The 21,554-nt window shown below is 55.1% G+C and overlaps 2 protein-coding genes across 3 annotated transcripts in view; both read right to left on the reverse strand.

The window, feature by feature from the left end:
- Positions 1 to 1,608: 1,608 nt before the first annotated feature.
- On the reverse strand, positions 1,609 to 6,584 carry SLC27A3 (solute carrier family 27 member 3; the record flags this gene model as incomplete). The annotated part of the gene is given in 12 exon segments (XM_007458054.1): positions 1,609 to 1,929; positions 2,250 to 2,380; positions 2,506 to 2,603; positions 2,852 to 3,050; positions 3,160 to 3,250; positions 3,357 to 3,551; positions 3,827 to 3,951; positions 4,515 to 4,673; positions 5,018 to 5,227; positions 5,559 to 6,225; positions 6,227 to 6,362; positions 6,394 to 6,584. Coding segments are annotated over 12 exon segments (2,379 nt in total), but the record flags the coding sequence as incomplete, so codon positions are not given.
- A 1,083-nt stretch (positions 6,585 to 7,667) lies between these two features.
- The window catches only part of INTS3 (integrator complex subunit 3), a 40,117-nt gene continuing 26,230 nt past the window's right edge, over positions 7,668 to 21,554 (reverse strand). For both annotated transcript variants that reach the window (XM_007458036.1, XM_007458037.1), the window contains 20 exons: positions 20,541 to 20,628; positions 19,961 to 20,040; positions 19,410 to 19,501; positions 18,959 to 19,065; positions 17,986 to 18,105; positions 17,476 to 17,605; positions 16,957 to 17,011; positions 16,625 to 16,728; positions 16,051 to 16,095; positions 15,711 to 15,830; positions 13,947 to 14,100; positions 12,815 to 12,883; positions 11,865 to 11,940; positions 11,318 to 11,431; positions 10,882 to 10,930; positions 9,635 to 9,802; positions 9,198 to 9,298; positions 9,004 to 9,076; positions 8,643 to 8,799; positions 7,668 to 8,526 (listed from right to left, as the gene is read on the reverse strand). In XM_007458036.1, the coding sequence (XP_007458098.1) occupies positions 8,449 to 8,526; positions 8,643 to 8,799; positions 9,004 to 9,076; positions 9,198 to 9,298; positions 9,635 to 9,802; positions 10,882 to 10,930; positions 11,318 to 11,431; positions 11,865 to 11,940; positions 12,815 to 12,883; positions 13,947 to 14,100; positions 15,711 to 15,830; positions 16,051 to 16,095; positions 16,625 to 16,728; positions 16,957 to 17,011; positions 17,476 to 17,605; positions 17,986 to 18,105; positions 18,959 to 19,065; positions 19,410 to 19,501; positions 19,961 to 20,040; positions 20,541 to 20,628 (1,980 nt within the window). In that variant the 3' untranslated portion in view covers positions 7,668 to 8,448. The remainder of the gene's footprint in view (positions 8,527 to 8,642; positions 8,800 to 9,003; positions 9,077 to 9,197; positions 9,299 to 9,634; positions 9,803 to 10,881; positions 10,931 to 11,317; positions 11,432 to 11,864; positions 11,941 to 12,814; positions 12,884 to 13,946; positions 14,101 to 15,710; positions 15,831 to 16,050; positions 16,096 to 16,624; positions 16,729 to 16,956; positions 17,012 to 17,475; positions 17,606 to 17,985; positions 18,106 to 18,958; positions 19,066 to 19,409; positions 19,502 to 19,960; positions 20,041 to 20,540; positions 20,629 to 21,554) is intronic.

The raw sequence follows: 21,554 nt of genomic DNA on the forward strand, positions 1-21,554 counted from the left end.
CACTGAACCGCCAGGGAATTCCCTGAAATTTATTTTATTTTTGGTGCTAAGTCTTTAAAACCCGGTGTGCATTTCACACTCACGGCACATCTCGCTGCAGACCAGCCACATTTCAAGCGCTCACTGGGCACGTGCAGCTGGCGGCTACCATATCGTACAGCACAGATTTCGACCAAATGAAACAGGGATTGTGTGTGCCTCTAGTCTGTTGGTGACGCTGAACTGGGTTTGTTGGTGGAGGGTGGGACAAGGTGTATGTTTTGGAACAGGAGGGTTAGCCATAAGGACCCAAAATTGGTGATGGGGTGCGTCCCCAGACCTCTCAGGTTGGGTGGGGAGAGGGGTTGGAAGGGGAAAGATAACCCAAGGGAACGTAGTAGAATTTTTTAAGGACCCACAGCTTAAAACAGGGGGAGGGGGTTTTAGTTCTAAGACAAGCAGCAGTTTCAGCATCGCAAGCTTTTAGATGATTAACCTTTTTTTTTTAACCTATCTTGAATCATAGTTTTATTTATTTAAAAAATTTTTTTCTTTTTCTTTTTGGCCATGCAGCTTTCGGGATCTCAGTTCCCCAACCAGGGATTGAACCCAGGCCACAGCAGTGAAAGCGCAAATCCTAACCACTAGACCACCAGGGAACTCCCTGATGATTAACTTTTTTTTTTTTGCGGACGTGCAGGCCCAGCGGCCATGGCTCACGGGCCCAGCCGCTTCGTGGCGTGTGGGATCCTCCCGGACCAGGGCACGAATCTGCGTCCCCTGCATCGGCAGGCAGACTGTCAACCACTGCGCCACCAGGGAAGCCCCTGATTAACTTTTTTGACGCCTCATTTAGGGGCCAAGGACAGGACTTTTTCCTTTTGATTCCCCCATCCCTCTGCCACCACGTGCATACATGCACTCTGAGCCCTGCTCCAAGACGGGCCTCAGTCAAAGTCTCCCCAGAACCTGAGGGGCCTCACCCTGGGCTGCTACTTCTGGGAATATAGAACTAAGAGTGGGTAAAATCGGGAACATTTGAGTTGGGGGGCTGAGTGGCCGCACCCTTCCCCCTCACTGGCTGGCTTATCAAAGCCAGCCAGTGAGGGGAGAGGGAGGGTCCTTTAACCCAAAATCAAACGTCTGTTTTGCCCGGTACTGGCTGGCTTATCAAAGCCAGCCAGTGAGGGGAGAGGGAGGTTCCTTTAACCCAAAATCAAACGTCTGTTTTGCCCGGTTGAGACCCTTCCCCAGGCCCCAACCACACGTGAGTCTGTGGAGATGTTTTGGCTGTCCACAGGGGTAGCATTTGTGCCTCTGTCCACTTTGGCCATTTGAACCAATCCCTTGGGTCCTCCAGCTCCCCAGAGAGAGCAGTGGGGGCCCTGCACTCAGGGAGTGAAACTGGGACAGGATATCCACAAGCACAGACAGACATCAGTCATCAGGGGTTTTCCAAGGACAAGGATCACACGGGGTCACCTGAGAGGAAAAACACTGAGGTCCAGACACTGAGCTCAGGCCACATGGTCAGAGCAGGAGTGCCTGTGGCTCCGGGTGGGTGAAAATGTCTGCGGGAAAAGCAGTTCCACAGACAGACAGGGAAGCGAATATTGTAGATGAGAAAGACAGAGCCAAATGGGCTCTGGCCACATTTATTACAAAATAAAGATTACAAACCTGGTATAGAAGAGATCCCTGACAGCGGCTGATACACCTGCAATAACCCCACCCCACAAAGTCCCTCCCTCAGGCACACTGGTGTGGAGGCTCTCAGATGCGAAGGTCCCCGGCCAGGAGGGCACTGTATCGGGCAGGTGTGAGGGGCAGGTAGGCGCCCCCAGCCTGGTCCAGAATGTAGAGGGGGTCGGACAGTGCGCTTGGGTCAAAGCCCTCCTTTGCCATCCGAACCTTCTGCTGCTTGAAGGTCTCTGTGGTGGCCAGTGACTCCTGGGGAGGGGGAGGAGTCAAAGGGTGCTGAAGGAAGGGGTATTCTGCCCCAGTGGCTCAGGGGAATCGCCTGAGTTTCGTTAAGGGGCAGGTCTGGGGGAAGGGGGGGATGAGGTCAGGGTTTAGGGGAGGGGGTGACAGGGAAGAGAAGGGGCCAGGCCTGGAGGATGAAGGGGGTGAAAAGCATGTGTCTGGGAAGGAACTGTTCTTTCTCTTCACAGAATGTATTACGTGGGGGTCCCTTTGTGGGGTTTGGGAGCCACTGACTGCTGCAGATATATGGGGTGAGGTAAAAGGTCAGGGCAGGAGTGGCTGGTTACCTGAAGCCTTAGGAATCGAGGCCGGGCATAAGGTGGCAAGTTCTCGGAAACACGGACGTAGAGCTGCACAAGGTCCAAAGAGTGGGGGGGACGCAGAACCAGGGCTGCCATCCCAGCCCTGCCTTCGTGCCCTGGTGGGTGTGGGGGGCAGGGTCAGCCGTGGTAGCTGACCACCACGAGGCCTCATGCTCCCTGCGCCCAAGTAATACCACTTCAGGGTGGTGGGCTGGGTCCCCGCCGCCCCATGGCTGGGCACCTGGCACAGTGACTCCGTAGACGTTCACCTCCTGAAGAAAATCCAGGGCCTCCAAGGCCTCAGCCACCTCAGTCGTGGCCACATTCTCCCCCTTCCACCTGCCAGAGAGCAGAAATTGGAAACTGGGAGTCAGGGGTCAGGGCCTAATGAGATTGGTGGGGAGAGAAAGAGGTCAGGGATGAGGGCGAGGTGCCAGAAGGTCTTGGGGAAGACGTGTTTATGAGGTTGGAGATGAGAGGTTAGGTGAGAAGCTAGGTTGGGGCAGATTAGGGAGTGGAGGTTTACAGGGTTTGGGTCACAGAGATGGGATGCCCAGGAGAGAAATCAGAGAGTTAGGGGCAGATACCTGAAGGTGTCTCCAGTACGATCGTGGAAGCGAAGAAAGCCTTGGTCATCGCAAACCAACAGGTCCCCAGTGTTGAAGAAAACATCCCCAGGCTGGAAGACATCCTTCAGCAGCTTTCCCCGGGCCAGCTCTGGCCCCCCAGCATAGCCCAGGAATGGTGACTGCTGGTTCACGGGGGCCACCAGCAGCCCTGGCTCACCTGGTAGAGTCACTGGGGTCAGGGGGCCGCCGCCCACCACACTCTCCAAGTCCAATCCTCCTCTGCCAACCAGCTCCACCACCCCTACCCACCCCGCCTGGACACAAACCTGGAGATGTGGCCACACAGAGCCCCTGGGTGTTCCGAATCGGCTCCCCTGTGGTGACATCATAGCGAATCAAAGAGAAGGGGAAGACATGCTGGGGGAAGGGAGACCCAGGCACTGGGTCATTTCAGTTGCACGAGCCCCCTCCCCAGCAGCCCCCCGACATTCCACAGGTTCTCCAGTTTCCTCCTGTAACTCACCTTGTAAAGCCAGGAGGCGCGCCCCACGGCACCCCGCTGTCCTGTGTAGTTGAAAGTGGCCACGTTGCCCTCTGTCAGTCCATACGTCTCCAGCACCTGCAGGGGCCCGAAGCGCCTCACAAAGCGCTCCCAGGTGTCTGGTCGCAGCCCGCTGCCCACCACCAGCCGGACCTTATGTCCATGCTCTGCCTTGCTCTGAGACAAGTGGGGAGAGGGGCAGGAGCTTCAACACCAGGATGCCAGCCCCCCCAGGTGCAGCCCTGCCCCCCACTCTCCTTGCACTGCTTCCACTGTGGCCTCCTCGAGGTGCCCTAAGCACCAGAAGCCTACCAGCCCAGGCTCCTTACCCTCCCTTTCCATTTCCTTCTTGCTTCCTCTCCCTCCAACTCCCAGACAACCGTTTCAGTGTCCCCTGCCAAGTGCCCATCTCCCTGCCTTCATGGCTCTGCCCAGGATCTGTGCCCACGCACCGGGGGCTGGTTAACAAGGTATCGGCATAATTCCCCGATGTACTGGAACACCGTCACCCCGTGCTGCTGGCAGTCCTCCCAGAACTGACCAGCTGAGAACTTGGACTTCAGCACCACTGTGGCCCCTGCCAGAATCAGAGAGGGCGAGGAGGAAGGAAGGAGGTGAGGTTAAGAGCTGGGGGGTGGGGGGTGAGGAGTCGTGACCCCCTCCTTCTCAGGCATCAGCCTTCACTGTACTGTACTTCCCTGGAAAGGCCTGGCTGTGACATTCATACTTTCCAAAGGCCAAGTTGGCCCTCATCCTTTCCCACCGTTAATGCTCTCTCCCTACTTCCCATCCCCAAGCAGCCCATCGTCTGAACCCTGCCCCCTGCAAGACCCAACCCTCTTCTCCATTTGCCTCTTCCTGGGCTGACACTCACGGCCCTCCCCTCCCCTGGCGCCTGGAGTTCTGTGAACTGCATGGCCGCCCTAGTTGCTCAGCCTGTAGGTCTGTGCAGGTGACGCTTCTGCATTGAACCAGGAGTTCCTGGAGAGGAGGCCTTGCCTCCTTCCTCTGGATTCTCTACCCTGAAGGACTCAGGAAGCATCCCCAGGTGAGCACACTACAGTAGGTACTTAGTAAATGTTTGCTGGCATAAACATCTGTCGGAGGGCTGAATGGGGGGTTGGGGTGGGGGAGACTGACCAATGCCCAAGCATCCCACGATGCCCAACAGGGAGCCAGACATGTGGTAGAGTGGGAGGGCAAGGTAGATCACATCCTCCTGGTGGGCGCCGCACAGCTGGTAGAATCCTTGGCATTGCAGGACCTTCAGATGACTGATCCGAGCAGCCTTGGGGAGGCCTGGGGGGAGGGGGAGGGGGAGATCAGGAGAAGGGTCTGAGCTCCAAGCCTTGTCTCCCCCTTTGGCCCTGTTGGGTTTCCCACAGAAAGCGGCAGAGGCAAGGCTGAAACTAAGAAGAAGGCAGGCCAGGCCGTCCTAGAAATGTGGCAAGTTTGGAGAGGTGGAGAAATGACGAGGGGTGGGAGGGTTGGCGAGACAGGAAATATGGCTGCTGGGATCAGCCTCCTCTCTGGGGGCTTTGGAGAACTGGACTATGAGCTGAGGAGGTCACAGTTCCCGTTCCCAGGCCCCTGCCTTCCTTGTCTTCAGTTTCTTGGAGGTAAATATCGTGTCCAGCCCTCACCTGTGGTGCCAGAGGTGAAGATATACAGGCACGTATCCATTATGTTCTGGGGGGCAGACAGGTACCCGGGCACTGGCCCATCCACTTCAGCGGAGGCCTCAGCCAGAAAATCGGTGATTCCAGCAGGATGGGTTTCAGAGCCTGCAGCCCACAGGTGGAGCCCCATGGCTCTCAGGGCCGGCAGGTCAGGCTCCAGGGACTCCAGGAACTCTGGATGGGGCGGGAAAGCATAGCTCCACAGCTCTACCGCTACCCAGAAGCCTTCCCCACACTTTACCCCATTTGTTCCCCCACCCCCACCTCGCAGAGCTCCCGGTGAGGCTGAAGAGTACGGTAAGGACGTGGCATCATGGGTCTGGGACCTGGAGCCCAAGTCTTTGGAAATCCTTGCGAAACCAGAGACCCAGCTTTATCCCTTCACGAACCCAGAGATGTCTCCTCACCCTTTCCGAACCCCTGGCCACTCCTTCTTTGCGCCCCCCCCGACACGCCCCTTTCTATGGCTGGCCCCGCCCCCGTCAGTCGAGCGCTCCAGCCTTACCTGGCGCCAGCACGAGCGCGCGGGCGCCGCAGCTGCGGAGGCAGTGCAGTAGGGGACCCCGGCGCAGAGCGGTGGGCACAAAGGCCACACGCAGGCCGGCCTTGGCCAGCCCGAACCAGAGCCACAGGAACTCTGGGCAGGCGGGGAGCAACAGCGCCACGACGGCCCCAGGTGCCAGAGGGGCCGCACCATCCCCTTCCCGCACGGGCCGCGGAGCTCCGCTTCCGGCCGCCGCGTCTCGTACGCCGTGCACCGCCCGCTCGCCTTCCCCGGCGCCCCCCGCGCCGCTGTCGCCGCCGCCGTGTCCCCCGTCCCAGCCTCGCGCGCGCAGGAAGGCGCGCGCAGCCCGGTTGCTCTGGCGCTCGGCCTCCGCGTAGCTAAAGCGTTGCGCGCCGTGAATGAGAAAGGTGTGCGCGGGGCGCTGCCGGGCCAGCTGCGCGAGGCGCCAGGCCAGGCTGCAGCCCCCCTCTGGACCTTCCGGGTCTGCGGCAGCCGCGGCCAGGGCGCGCGCTCGAAGGGCCCGTTTGCAGCGTAGGGCTCGCACCGAGAAGGCCAAGTCTGCCGCGAGCCAGCGCAACTGCGGCCATAGGCGCAGCTTCAGCAGCAGCAGCGGCAGCAGCAGCAGGGGTAGCAGCAGGAGGGCGGCCATCGTGCCCGCTTCCTCGACTCGGCCCCGTCTGGCCCCAGCCGCTCGCAGACTGCCCAGATACTCCCTTCTGAAAACCTGGGACCGCTGGTTCTAGTGCTTAGACCTCTCCTTCCCGGGAGCGCGCGCGCTGGCACACGCCTCTTCCCACCCAGCCCGCCCCCCCCCCCCCCCCCCCGCCATGCCCCCCCCCCCCGTCCCCACGGGCGGAGAGCAGAGGCCCGGGAGGAGTACTAGTGGGGGGCGGCCCCGCACGCCCGGCCCTCCCCACAGCTACGCTCCGCCCTAGGCGCGCTCCCTCCCGGACGACTCGCAGCCCGAACCCTACCAGGTCCTGGGCGGTGCTCACGCCTTCCCTTAATCCCAGGATCGGGTCCGTTTTAGGTTTTCTCCTCAAGGGAGGTCTAGACATCCGGCTGGACTTTAGACCCCCGGCCAGAGAGCCAGGGCACTGGGATCCAAGTCCATCTTTCCCTTTCTTCCCGTTTTCACCCGTGACAGGAGGGTGGCACTGCTCTCCCCAAAGAGACTGAAGAACTCGGCCCCTTGCCCACATGGTGCTGCAAGTCCCGGCACGAAAGGAGCTATGCCCTCCCTCCAGCCGCCAGGAGCAGCAGCAACCCCGGAGGGGTGGGAGCCGAGAGTGAAGTAGGGGAAAGGTGGAGGCCCGGACAGCCAGATTTCTGGAGGGGCCACGGCGGAAGCCCCTCCCCTTGGGCAAAGGTACAATAACTGGGGCCAGCCAGCTAATGCTTTCCATCCTAGTTTTAATTGCGGCAGAGAAAACTGGGGAACGAGCGAGGAAGGAAAAAAGGAGGCGTCCAGGAGTTGAAACGTTCAAAGGAAGGAGTAGCAGCTTTGAGGGAAGGGAGAACCTGGATTCTGTAAAAGACAAATTTGCAGGCTGAACAGGAGAAGCTGTCTGCAGTCGGCCCAACTTCACTCCTCTCTCCTCAGCCTGCCCCTCACAACGTCCCAGGACAGCAGGGGAACAAAAGCATAGCCAAGGAGCTCTTTTCTGCCGGTACACATGGATGGGCAAGTGGCCAGACTGTGGAAGAGAGTTCTTTTTCCCAGGTATCTGATCTCTCTCCCTCACCCCCAAGCATTTAATCCTCCAGTAGTTGGTAAGCACCAGAGTATGACAAATACCGGCTTTTGGAAGCCTCTGGTTTCTTGAGAGATGGGTAAAGACAAACAGCCTTTTGGGAGGTGGTGCCAGCATCAATTTCTGCCTGGACAGGTCAGTGCCTGGTCTGCACAGCCAGTGGCAGCAAGGATGGAGGCATAGAAGCAAGAAGGATGGGGGGGCGGGGGGTAAAGCCAAGCCTTCTGCTCCAGACAGAGGAGGAGGTGGGCAGGAAGAGAGAAGGGGAAGCTGTGAAGGGGGGGGTGCCCATTAAATCAAGACCACCTGTACGTGCACAGGGTAAGTGGGGGCAGCAACTCCGGCACAAAAGAGGTTCTGGCTTGTTTTATTGTCATTTAAAAACAACTTTTAAAATGCGATTATCTCTGCCAAAAAAAAAAAAAACGAAACAAAGACAGAACCAAGGAAATGTGACCATTTGACAGTTCTGTGGAACGTCTCTGGGACTCCCTGGGCTCTGGCCTGACTTGAGGTGCCAGCTTCAGGCCAGCACAAGCCTCCAGGTGGGGCTGTGGCCTCCCTCTCAGGTTCCTTCCCAAACACTTGTGGCATCTGGCCCATGGAGAGGAAAAGGCGACTTGACCATGTCACAGATTAAATGCCCACTTCATACTGGTGTATGGAGGGCAACTATATAATGCCTGTTCAGAGCAAATCAAGACCTGAAGGGGGAAGTTGGAAGGGGCACCCACACAGTTTTCACTCTCATCCTAGCCTCTCTGGCCAGCTGCCCCTCTGCCATTTCTCTTCTCTACTGAAACACTTTTGGGGGAAGCCGGGGGAGGGGGCAGGAGGCTTAAGACTTCCACCACAGTCCAGGTTTTGTACAGCCTCTGGTTTCAGTGGGAACCCCAGTATCAGTGGGAGCAGCAGTGTGATGCGGCTGGAGGCCCCAGAGAGGAGGGAGGAGGGACTGGGGGCTGCACAGCAGCTTCTCAGGCTGCGCTGAAGGAGGCAGCTCGTCCTTCTCCCAGGGTGAGCTCTGGGATGGGGACAGCGTGTTTCCCCTACGGTCTCCCCAGCCCCTATTAACCTCTGATTCACCAAGGAGGGGAGGACAGTCCAACTGGGGGTGGAATGGGGAACACAGGGCCTCAGTCACTGTCAGACCCCACTGCAGAGGACCCCTTCCGTTTCCGCTTGGTGGGCTTTGGTTTTGTGTCTTCTTCCTCCTGGAAGAGATGGAGGGGAGGGAATCACTAGCCTGGGCAGCGGCTGGCCCCAACTCTACCTGCACCCCAACTCTCCTTTTCCTCCTGTGCATGGCTTGCATGGCCAGGGGTCTCACCGAGGCACTGCTGGAGCCTGACTCTTCCTCAGCATTGGGGGGCTGTGTGGCATTCTTTCGACTTCGGGGGCTGGACAGAGCTGCTTTTCGCCGGCTCTTGGGTGGCTTGGTGGAAGAGTCCTCGTATTCCTCTGCCAGGGAGAAGAGATCGCTGAACCTAAGGGAGAGAACAGACTCTCAGAGGGTGGGGGTCCTGGCCCCATGGCCATCCTCCCATCCTTTTCTCTGACCCCATGCCAGGGTCTCCATTTGTTCTCAACTCCGTGGTCTTGCTGGTCACTAAGTTTGTGTCCCCAGCAGGCCACCCTCACCCAGGCCTTCTCCCACTACTTCCCAAGGCCCAAAGTGCAAGGAGCCTCACTTCATCTTGTGGGCTTCATCACAGCTCGCCTGGACGTGCTGCAGAGCCTGCAGAATTGGGGTCTGGCTGAAAACTAGAGGGAGGGAGAACAGGGAAGGAGGAACAGTGAGGTGTCTGAGAGCTGCCCCACCCGGATCCACGGGTGGTGTGAGCCAGGGCAGTGCTATGCACTCGGAGAGGGTAGGAAAGCATACAGTTCTGCTTGGTGTTGGTCAGGTTGAGACGCAGGTTGTCCAAGTGCTCTAGGATCTGCTCCAGAGTCAGCTGGGCCAGCTTGCTGCTGGAACTCCTCAGGCTGCAGGGAAGTCACAAGAGCCAGAGTCTGAGCTTGGGGTGATGGCTCCAGGAGAATGAGACACCCTCCCCCACTGAGGTCCCTCCTTAAGGCAGAGGCAGCCCATACGGAGAAGGGGAGAGGAGGGCTGGGAGGGCCCGGCAGGGTAAGGAAGGTGTGCCTGGAACAGGGACCAAAGACAGGGCACTAGGAAAGGAGGGGAAGGGGATACAGTGGTCCTGCACGCCAGGTAGCTTCACACCACTAGATGTCGCCCACAAGCCAGGCAGGGACCGAACTGCACGGCCCTGGTGCCGGCCTGTGGACAGCGGGCAGCCCTGGCATGGAGGGTCCCACCTCTGCCTCTTGCGCGGGAGGCTGTTGTTCTTGATGAGCAGGGACTTGATGTGCTCAGCCAGCAGCTCGTCGTGCTTCATGCACCAGTGCCTCAGGATGCTGGTGGTGAACTGGTCGTCGGGGTGGCAGGGCCGGCTCAGCACCATCTTTACCATCTCCTCGCTGGGCCTGGGGGCGAGGGGAGCGGGGCGCCCTGCTCACACAGCTGGCCACAGCTGCCCCTGGAGCTCTCCCACCGGCTTTTTCCCCAGACCTCGGCCTCCCCATCCCTGCGCCACCCCCAACTTGCGGCAGCTTCCTACTCTCACATCCCTCTCCTCCTTCTCTCTGGGCCAAGGAACGCCTGGTTTCATCCTCTGCGGAAGCCAGGAGACAAGAAGTGAGACTCTTCAGCTTCTGTGACAGTAGAAGGTGCGTGTGTGCGCGTGCATGTGTTGGCAGGGAGGCCCACTAAGTCTCCCGCACTTTGCCCAGGACAGTCAGGAAGTGGGCCATGGAGGCAGGAGGACAAGTGTGTGGTGTGTGCATGCTCCCCAACCCCTGCCCCACTGGGTGGGTGGGCCACCCTGGTGTCTAGCCCGAGGAAGGTACAGGGGAGGTGGCGGGAAGCCACAGCCCCTACGCAGCCCTCCAACCTTCCCGCCTCCTTTAGGAAGCGCTGGACCATGTCTGCTCTCCCAGCCAAGAGAGGAGAAAAGGTGGAAGGCAGGCAAGAAGGTAGGAAGGAAAAGATACACAGCTGTGGCCCCATGTATCTGGGGCTTTTGGAAAAGTGCCTGTGACGGAGGGAGGGGCCTCTGCCTTCTCGCCCTCTCCGCCCCACCCCTGGCAGCGAGCACGGGGGTCCAGCTGGCCCTGCTTTCCACAGGTTGAGCGAGGGGCTGGTGTCTGACCCCCCTACTCTGACCCTTCCTCCTCTTGGATTAGCTGCGTGGTGGCCTCAGGAGCACGGGGGGAGGGGAGCAGGAGCCACCGGGGATTAGAACTGCTGTGGCAGCAGGAAATGGGGATGTCCGGCCCCCACCTCTGAGGGCAGCTCCTGGTGGGCAGGGGGGTAAAGTCGAGAGGAAGCCCAGATCCCAAGGGAGCTGCTTATTTGTAAATCACTTTGGGGGAAGGGTAGAATAAGCAGATGTCAACAATAGGAAAAAACACGGCCAAAGGAGCAGGACAGGAGCCCTTTATATGGCAGCATCTCTTGGTATGTTGAGATTGAGGACTAAAGAGCCCCCGAGGGTGGAACTCACTTCTCTCTTCGGAGCTGAAGCAGTAGGCAGGACAGGGCCTCTGGGTGCTCTGTGGGGGAGGGGAGAGGCTGTTCAGAGGAATGCAAAATTCCAGGAAGAAATCCTGGCACCTCTCCCATCCCCCAACCAACAGCCACTGAAAGGAGCAAAGATAATCAGCAAGACACCAGGAAGAACAAGCCCCTAACCCACTGCTCTAAAATCCTGAGCCACCTGAGCCCCAGTCTAGCACTTGGCTCAGAGGAAGCCTGCAGGATACACCTAAAGGGCAGAAGCGACTGACAGGGAGCCTGCCTTTTCGCACTTGGCACTTTGGTGGGAAGGGGGACGGTGGATCTGGGCTCATCTAGAAAGAAGCCCAGTGGCCTAAGCCTTGCAGCAGCTGGACTGGGAGTGCCCTCTTCCTGCCGTGTTCCACACCCACAACCCTACTCACCTTTGTACTTGAGGTGCTGCAGGATGGGGATTATGGTCTCCAGGGGGATGTTGTGGGCCAGGAAGAGCTGCCAGGCACAGTACTGCTCAAAGGTTTCCCAGTCCAGGCTCTGGACTGAGGAGACAGAGAAGAGATACCCTCATTCATATTCTCAATCTCCCTCTCCCTCTCTCTCTCTCTCTCTCTCTCTCTCTCTCTCTCTCTCACACACACACACACACCTAATCCACTATCAACCGCCCAGGCATGGTATAGGGGTGGAGACAGTGACCCTAAGACTATAGAAACCTTCCCTTTCACATAAAGCACAGTTCCAAAGCCTTCATACAGCTTCTGTAGTCCCATCAGCCTTGAGGCTGGAGGGCCAAGGGACTTTCACAGAGCAAAAAACAGATCCAGACAGACATTGCCTGAGGCCACACGGCAGGGTGGAATGACATTCTATCTCATTCTCAGCCCCAGAACCAGCTTTCCTGTTACTAGAAAACACACAGGGCTGCCACCCCTCTCTCTTCTCCCTGGGCACCTCAGGGCTTTGCTCACTTACTGAGTATATTGAGGACTGAGTCTTTTCGAAACATGACCAGGTTCCCCATCATCACATGGCAGACCAGCTCCTGGAGCTAAGGGGGAGAAGAGGAAGAAGGCAGAACCCATTTGGTTCTAAAAGAGGCCAGGAAGCTAGTATGGAAGCAGAAGCAGGAGGGCTCATTCAGGGAAAAAACCAGAGGAAGTGAAAACCTAGTCTTAAAGGAATGGGGAGGAAATGGCACATGACGGATTCCAGGGGCCTTGAAGGATGAAGGGGACTGGCAAAAGAGCAACTGGCTTCAGTGGTAAACACAGGCCTATTCGGAGCAAAAATAGGTAAGAAAAACTACCCCTTGTGTCCTGATGCCAGAGGGAGAACAGGCAGCTTCTCTACTTGGATGTAGTCTGGGCCTCTGAGCCATCCCAGCCTGTGCTGAGGGAAGGGCCATGGGGGGCGGGATTACAGGTGTGGGTAGGAAAAAAGCAAAGGAGGAAGGGCTCTTGGGTGCTACGCTTCCCCATCTATGAATGGGGCAAATGAGCGGAGAGGAGCAGAAACGGGACCCCAGTTGAGGCCTGAAAAGGGACACAGGCCAAGCTACAGCCTCGTAGGAACCTATGCATGATAGAAAGGTCAAATAGAGATGGTCTGACCATTTTCATTCTGAGCCAAGGGGAAGACAGACTGAGAGCTTAAAAACACAATCCCCTCGGCTTTCCGGAAGAACGGGAGTGCCCCAAAAATGTGGACAATAAGGGGAACTCCAAGCAGGACTGGCATGGCCCCAGCTCGCCTCCCAGGGGCTCCACTTTCCTTCCCAGTCCCCAGGGCCTAAGGTGCAGAGTTGCATCCAGGAGCAGGGTGCCTGAGAACACAGGCTCCCTGTCTGCAGGCCGAGGGGGAGGCAGAACCCCGTTTCCCTAGGCCTGCCCCCAGGCCTCTCGGGATGACAGCTCTATGTTCACCTGTGCTGAGTCAATAACAGCCACAATCATGTTCAGCAGCTCCCCACTCCGCAAGGTCTCATCTGGAAACTGGAGGAAAAAGAGGGAAAGTAGGGCATACGTCCAAAATGCACGCCTCAGCTTTCACCTCATAATTCATCACCTCTCCCTACCACACGCTCAGGGGATGCTGGGCTAGCCAGACATGGGGTCCTAATATAAATCCCTAAACAAAGATCCAAGAGTTATGAAGCTGGGAATTTAATCCTTAAAGAACCCAAGTTTTTAAATCTGTGTGTGCACACAGTGTGTGTGTGTGTGTGTGTGTGTGTGCACGTGCGTGTGTAAGGAAAGGAATGGGGAGCCATCTAGAGACAAAGCTAGAGCTGAAACGGACTGGACATGGTGGTTAGTTCTGTGTGGAGTGGTAGCAGAATTAGCATTTGCATCTCTGGCAGCAAAGAAATCCAGTCTATACTAACTCTTGCCAAAGACGAGAAGGTGTAGAGAGAGTGTATATTTGGGGAGCGTGCAGGGTATGGGGTAGGCAGGGTCCCTTCTGGAGAGGCCAGTTCACCAGGGAGGGAGCTGGGCATCTGCACCCCTCCTCCCTCCAGTTTTTGGCTGACATCACTCTTCCTCCTGTTATGCCCTGGTTTCCCTGTTCCTGGTAACTTTCACCAAGAGGAAGAAGAGCTGATACTTCCTCCTATGTCCCAATTCCTAGAGGAGCCTCTTAGTGAACCAGGGAAATGAAAGGTGAGTCTCCACTACGGAGGCCCCGGTCTTTGAGAACCATGAGAGAGATCAGAGGGTGAGCCATCAGACGGCGAGAGGGCTTTGGATACGTGAACATGGATCTGGTCAGGGGCCCTGTCCTGGGTCTAGAGGATGGGGCCCAAGCAGAGGAGACAAGTGTATAGGCCCAGGCCCCAACTCACACAACAAGAATTCTGGGGGTTTTAGAGATTTTTCAAGTTGATAAAGAGAGGTAGAAGGGGGGACGGCTGTGGTGTGGGAGGAAAGGGCCTACCGAGGCCAGCAGGGAGGAGGAGAGGAGCGTCGCGGTTGTGCGCCATGAGATAACGCAGAGTCTCCCGTGAGCCCGCCGGCACTGCTGCCCCATCCCCGTGATACAGATAGAGGTGCTGACCTCTGTGTAGATGGAGGGTGTGAGGTGGCACAGCAGTCGCACGTCGTCCTCCTGGCAGGCCTTCATGTCCATCATTAAGCAGGTGTGCAGGTCGCCCAGCTGGGTGGCCTGGGCAAATGACTCGTACAGGTTCATCTTCCCTGCGGCGGCTTTGCTGCAAGACCAGTTGGGCCTCAACCAGCAGCCTGACCCCAGCCCACAGTCTCAAACATCTCCTAAGTAGACCCTCACTCTAGAGTCCCTTTGCTGCCCAAGATGCCCTGGGCTAATCTCTCTCATGGCCCCCCTCTGCCTTCCCCCCAAGGACTTGGTGACTTATGGGAATTAGGAGACACTCTTCTTTCTCCCCATCTTTCCCCAGTGTTCCAGACAGGGCTCAGACCACAATTAGTGAGGAAGCTACTATCTGGTGACAGTAAAGAACAAGAGAGAGAGAGGGCTCAGGTCAAGTTAGAGAAAGCTTTCTCTCCTGCTCTTTGGGCTGTGAGCAACGAGGACAATAACACATAGAGACCCCGAGACTTCCTACCTCACACGATATACGAAAAACTTAACTCAAAATGGGTCACAGGCCTAAATGTAAGAACTGAAACTACAAAACTCTTAGAAAAACACATAGGAGTAAAGCACAAGTGACAAAAGAAAAAATAAAGTGGACTTGATCAACATTTAAAACTTTTCTGTTTCAAAGGATACCATCAAGAAACTGAACAGACAACCCACGGAATGGGAGAAAATATTTGCGAACCATACATCTGATAAGGGACATGTATCCAGAATATTTGAAGAACTCTTAAAAATCCACAAGAAAAAGACAAATACCCAATTAAAATATAGAGATTCAAACAAAATATAGAGATTCAAACAGAAATTTTTCCAAAGAAAATATGCAAATGGCCAATAAGCGCATGAAAAGATACTCAACATCATTAGCCATCAGGGAAATGCAAATCAAGACAATGATGAGACACCACTTCATACCCATTAGGCTGGCTATAGTCAAAACCCAACAAGTGTTGGGGTGCATGTGGAGAAATTAGAACTCTCGCACTCTGCTGGTGGGAACATAAAATGGTCGCGTCACTTTGGAAAACAGTTTGGCAGTTTCTCACAAATTTAAAAACAGAGTTACCATTGGACTCAAAAATTCTATATACTCAGGAAAATTGAAGACATCTGTCCATGCAAAAAGTTGTATATGAATGTTCACAGAAGCTCTATTCACAACAGACAAAAAAGTGGAAACAACCCAAATGTCCATCAACAAGTGAATGGGTAAATAATTTGTGGTATATCCATACAGTGGATTATTTAGCCATAAGAAGGAATGAAGTACGGATACACACTAACAACAGGGATAAACCTTGAAAACGTTAGGCTAAGTGAAAAAAGCCAGTCATGAAAAATCAAACACTGTATGATTCCATTTATATGAACTATCCAGAATAAGTAAATCTATAGAAACAGAAAAGCAGATCAGTGTTGCATGGGCTGGGTGAAAGGGAGAATGGGAAAGTGACTGCTAATGGGTATGGGGTTTCTTCTTGCGGTGATGACAACATTCTAAATTAGACAGTAGTAACAGTTGTGCATCTTTGTCAATATACTAAAAACCACTGAATTATACACGTTAAAGCTGTTATTAACACACACACAGAAGGCCCTGGTGATGACAGCAAAGGGGGACGGGGAATCAGGTATGGTAGGACAGAGGCTCTCCAGGATGCTTCCCGGCACCTTCTTAAACATGGGGACCACACCCACCTGGCCCTTAGGTAGTAAAGCAGGTGGTAGCCAATCTTGGGCTGCTTCTGATACAGCTCAGAGAGAAGGTCCAGAAGCAGAGAGAAGCTGCTGTTGTCTTCCTGCATCTGGCATAGGTTCCTGGAGTGGGAAATGGGAGTACAGATGACAGCTTTACCTAGGGGAGACTCTCCTATGGCACTTCAGGGGGCATGGCTGTCTGTGCCTACTGCATACCCCTCCTCCTGGAGAGGGAGCCCCAATTACCCCAGGACAGAAGCATAAGTGTGCTGATAGGGAGGATGGATGGCAGAGCAGCATCTCCTACAGCTGGACCTAAACATGAGGTAGAGAGGCTTACCTAAATATTAGGTAGAGAGGCTTCCCCACAGATTCCTCCAGGGACCTACAAGAGGAGGGTGATATATGAGAGTCCATGTGAGGGGAGGAAGGGTGGCTTGCAGGCAGATATTATGGAGAACCAGCTTGAGGCTAGATGCCAGCCTGCTCCTTTCCTAACCAACATTAAACTTCCCACTACCCCGGAGGCTTGCTTACAGAGAAATCAGGTTCCTAACACTGAGCCACAATCTAGTTGTTGTCATTGCAAGTGAGATTCTTGCCCTTCAGGGCGGTTCCAGGCAAGGGTCCAATCCCACCTGAAGCAGCAAAGACTGGGGCTGCTGGGTGCAGCAGCAGGGGCAGGACGCACAGGAGGGGTGCTAGTGCACTGCCCCAGTACACTAGCTGTTCGGCAGACAAAAAATAAATCCTCGTTTAAATGAATCAGTATGTGTGAGAATACAAACAAGTGAAGAGATGATTTTTCCCAAGTCCTCAGCAAGGTGCCTCTAGGACTTGGGTCATCCTTCTAGCTCCCTGAGGCCGAGGGGTGGGGGTGGGGTGGGGGAGTAGTCAGGAAAGATGAGCCTTACTCCTCAGTGATCTCCTCGGGCAGCACCTCCCCTCGAAAGTGGCCCTTGAAGAGCTCCTGTAGGCAGGAAGCGAGGACAGACAGCTGCTCCGAGTCAAAGTCTTCCTGGGTGGTAAGACAAGAAAGGACTATCACCACCCAGGCCCAAGCCTCACTGCCCCCACTACCCAGAGCCTCTGAACTCATCGGCTTCTCCCTCTAGGATTAGCCGGCCCCTCCCCCATCAGAGGGGGACCCATCTAGAGTAGGGGAAGGAGGCAGTCAGATGCCAGCGGGGCTTTAAGCTGGGCAGGCTGGGCTGCTTCCTCCCTTAGGGGGTGGGTTCCTCCTCACCTCCAGGACCTGGTCCACGATTTCCTGCATGACCTCACACTGGGCCTCTGTATCACTGCAGTGCAGAAGGGAGAGGAAATCTCAGGGACGTAAATGATAGCAGAGGGCAGGACACACACCCAGAACAGCGTGCTCAAGCACACTCCCGTGCACAGAGAAAACAAAGGAGCTCTGTGGGAATCAGGGCTGTGGCTGAGGAGGCCTCAGGGCAGAATCTGCTGCTCTCTGGGCAGAGGCCAAAGACACGGGAAATCCCCACAGTCCTGCGCTTCGGGTCTCAGAGGCTCTTCTACTCAGAACCTTGGAGTGAGAGCCTGGGATGCTGGGGAACATGGCTGCCCCCTCCCAGCCCACACCCTCCAACCAAAACTGCAGAAGGCATCTCCTGTGCAGCTTCAACCACCTCACCACACACCCCTACCACGTCCCCTCCAAACCCACCACTCTGCCACCCCACTAAGCTCCAGGTAGAAGCCCAGAGCTGGACCGCTGGAGTTTGAGAGCAGGGCCGGCACCCACCTCCCCTTCTGAAGCTGGAGCACTTTGTCCCTCAGGGACTCATCCAGCTGGTCAAGGTAAGGGGTGATATCGACTGGCTCTTCCACCACTGTCTCCTTGATTGGGTGGAAGCGAAACTCTCTCTTCTTTCCTGAAGAGAGTGATTTAGGAAAGAATTCACTTGGCCCAGACACGAGAAGCAGAGATAGCCCCCTGAACAGTCTGGCCCTCCTGACATGCGCCTCGTGTGCACCGTTCACTCAAGAGCTGTGAGTGCCTGAAGCACTTCCCTGAGCGTGTGCGTGTTCTAGCCTCAGGAAGCAAGAGAGGGCAGGGACCACTTCTCCTTTTTACCCTCCTGCTTCAGTACCAAGTGCAGGGTTCTGCACCTTGGAGTCTCATCCAGGAATCCTGTTAACAAAACTAACTCAGAGAGGCAAAGATGACAGAGAGACTGCAGAGAGGCTGCTCCTGCCAACCAGTCCTCTCGGGATTGACACAGGCCTGAACTACCTCTGCTGCCAGCCTCACCTTTGCTGTTGAGATCCTCCTCATCGTCACTAAAGGCTGCCTCTGCGTTGTCATAGCAACTCTCATCCTTGTCTGACATGTGGTTGTCCATCTCCATGGAAACTGGCTCCTCAATTTTGACTTGGGAGTAAAGAAAGACAAGGCATTTGATGGCCTCCTCTGTCCCATGCTCCTGGGAAAGGGAGACTAAAGGACAAGTGGGAGGATAAGGAGTTCATGACCTAAATGGAATACGAATTCCGGAAGGACAGGTGTCTTGTCCTCAACCCTCCAGGGCTTTTGGTGGGGATTTTGCTAGGAATGAGAGCAGCACAGAACCTGCCTCCTCTATGCTCAGCTGAGGATCAGCGAGTAGATAAGACCAGGTACAGTCCCAAGTGCTCTTTAATTTAAAACTAAGTTGGGAAGCTCTGCTTGGCTTAAGCCCTTACCCCAAAACAAAAAAGGAAGTGTGTGTGTGTGTGTGTGTGTGTGTGTGTGTGCGCGCGCGTGTGTGTGTGTGTGCGCGCGTGTGTGTGTGTGTGTGTGTGTGCGCGCGCGCGCGCGCGCGCGTGTGTGTCTGTCTGTCTGGAACTGGAAGCAAGATTTGAGACCCAATATGACAGCCTCTCATCAGAGGCCAGGACCTGCAGCTGGGAAGAGAGAAGAGATGGGCAAAGCTTAAGTGAGATAAATGCACATTCCGTGAAGGCCTTCTACCTACTGAGGAGAGGTTAGTAAGAGAAAAAAATCGGAGTTAAGAGAGCAAGAGAGCTTAGTGAAAAGCAGATAAGATTAGATGGAGAGGGAGAACCAAGGAAGATGACGCAAAAATGAATAAAAGAAAAAACTAGGGAAAGAAAAATTGAATTGGACAGTGTCACAGGGTAGAGCACTACACAGGGATGACATCCTAAACAGGGGCTCTAGCCTGAGCACCCTGGATGTCTCCATCCCTCTTTTGAAACAGGCGATGGAATGGATGGGTCTGTACCTTCCACAGGTGGGCTGGGAGAACTGCAGAACTCAGGAAACTTCTCCCTCAGCATGGCCCGCAGCTCCTTATCCAATTTAGGGTTGTCAAATAGGGGAGCCAAATGCCTAACGGGGAACATGAATGAAGGTCAGTATCAGAGCTCCTCACTTCTAATGCAACATGGAGTTAAGCAGATAGGTTTAAGCCCAACTGGTACAACTGGGCCATACTCAGATCCTTGGGAAGGGTCACCAGGGCACAGGGAAGGCATTTGGAGCCCTCTGCAAGAGAGAAATTCCTCTAAGAGTCAAGAGGACATATGCCTAGCAGTCTGCGGTGGAGCCAGTACTTTTTATACCTCTTGAGGGAAAGGGTCAGCAGTGGTACAGCAGTATCTGGATGTGCCCGACCTAGTGAAAAATGAGAAAACAACCCATTTCCCTGCCCCACAGACACATAAAGTCCTTACGCCAGGACCCGTTTCTCCACAATGTGATTGAGGGAGGAAAAGACACCCTGCCGCACATGGCCCTCCAATGGTGGATAGAAGTTGGGAATGATCTGGAAGGGAAGAAGAGGAGGAGCGAATGAGCACAGGACTTTCCATCCAGAGTGTTCTGCTGAACTAGATCTAAAAAGCTGCTTTGGTTTTAATCAGGAGGCACTGGGAAGTATGGCTGCAGAAAGGACTGGAATGTTCCTGATTATCCTGTGCTGCTAAAATGGGAAACTCTTACTCAACCTGGCTGCTCCTCAAGGAGACCAGATTTTACCTTAAGTCATCATCCTTGAAGCTGAGAAACCCAGTGGAGACATGGAAAGATTCAACTGGAGACAGTGGGAATGAGGAAAAGAAGCATTCACTAACTTGGGAGATAGGACCCATGGCCATGACCCACTTCTGCTCCCACAGTCAAGGGGCACTGGGAAGACCTATGCACTGACCTACAAGGTTAGAAGGGACACACACTTAACTCTGCTCAGGCAGCATGGGGAGAAAAAAAGGGCTATGGCACTTACACGGCACATGAAGTCCAGGAGTGTGGCAGTGATGGCTGGGTGGGGCTTCATAGAGTGATGCATGACCAGGATGGCTGGCTCTGGAGAATGTGGAATTAAAGGGTCCCCCCACATCAGACAGTCTATTTCCAGCTCCATAAAATGAGGTATCAATATGTATGAATGGCTCCAGAGAAAGCTATGTCTATCCCCGCCCACCTCGTCCTGCTGAGCAGACCCAAAAGCAGACCCAAAACAGCTCATAGCCCTCTTCTCCCTTCTTGTCCCCAGCATTCAGCGTGGAGGAGGGAGGTAGTAGGAGAAGAGAAGCAGGAGATAGCACAGCCTTTTCCTCTGCCTGGGCCCTCCCCACTCAAGCCCAAGCCTAAGGCTATGGGGCGAAGCGGGTAGAATGATCGCTTAGCCTCATCAAAGCAATTTTCCTTTTAGGTCAAGGGAGCAGTGATGAGGAACAACGGAACTGCTCCCAGATAAGCTGCCTCCACACCACGCTGCCCTCAGATTTATGGCTGCTATCACTGAGACAAGGCAGCAGGGCTTGGGGGATGGGGATTGCTGCTGCCTGGTCTTGGTCACATACCTATGTTCATAATGCTATCCTTGTCTGGGCTAAAGAACAGCCAGTCGTAAAACAAAGCCAGCTTGGCATTAGAAGCAGCGACATTTGACTGGAAAAAAAAGAGGAAAAAAGAGGGCTAGTTTCATCAACCAGCTCCCTTTCCTTCAGAAGCCCAAGGCAGATTCCAGGGCCCACGTGACTGCTCCATCCATGAAATTCAGTTTCTAGTGAGACAGGGTAGAACCCCCACAGGGTTGAAGGCACCCAAATCTGTATATGAGTGTGAGTACCCTGTGGTCTCACTAACCAACGGCCTGGGTTCTCACGCATTCAGTAGAACACATCCTTGATCCCACAGGGAGAACAGCTGGGCCTAGGGGGGCGGTCCCCTGATCACCCCTGAGCTGAGACACTCAGACTAGCCCCTCGGCTGCCTGTGCTGAGCTCCCCAGGCACATTCCTGAAGGAAAGACCCTTAGGCATAGCTTGTTGTTATATCTGAATCAGCACATTCCAAGGACCCAGTCAGACGGGGGAGGGGGAACTCTGTCAGAAGAGGTCAGAGGGCAGCTAGATGCCAGAGAACAAGTTTCCCACCCTGGGCACAGGGAGGAAACGCTGGGAAGGAAATGGCTCCACTGCGGATTCACTATGTTTGGAGAAGGGAAGTATCCAGAGCTGATACCAAAAGGCATGGAAGTGAGGGTCTAAGGAACACAAGACCTGAATCTGAGTCAGGAACAATTCAGAGGAATAATCACATGTGGTTTCTGGAAGCTGATAGGAAAGACAGGGATGCCTCAGAAACCCAGCCTTGGAGATTGGCAGTAAAGGTACAGATGCACCTGTTCAACCCTAAACCCACATGGGAAATAAAAAGTGTAAGTAAACTTCTAGAGACACTAAGGGAGGCGGGGCAAAGGCTGAGACACTCAGGAAGAAGAGAGCGAAAGAAGGGTCCTTAGCGGTCGGGTGGCCCAGAGGGTCAGGAAGAAGCATGGAAGTGTGAGACACAGGGAAAGATGGGCCCTTCAA

This window comes from Lipotes vexillifer, unplaced genomic scaffold (genome assembly GCF_000442215.2).
Source record: "Lipotes vexillifer unplaced genomic scaffold, Lipotes_vexillifer_v1.1 scaffold238, whole genome shotgun sequence".
Classification (NCBI taxonomy): Eukaryota; Metazoa; Chordata; class Mammalia; order Artiodactyla; family Lipotidae; genus Lipotes; species Lipotes vexillifer.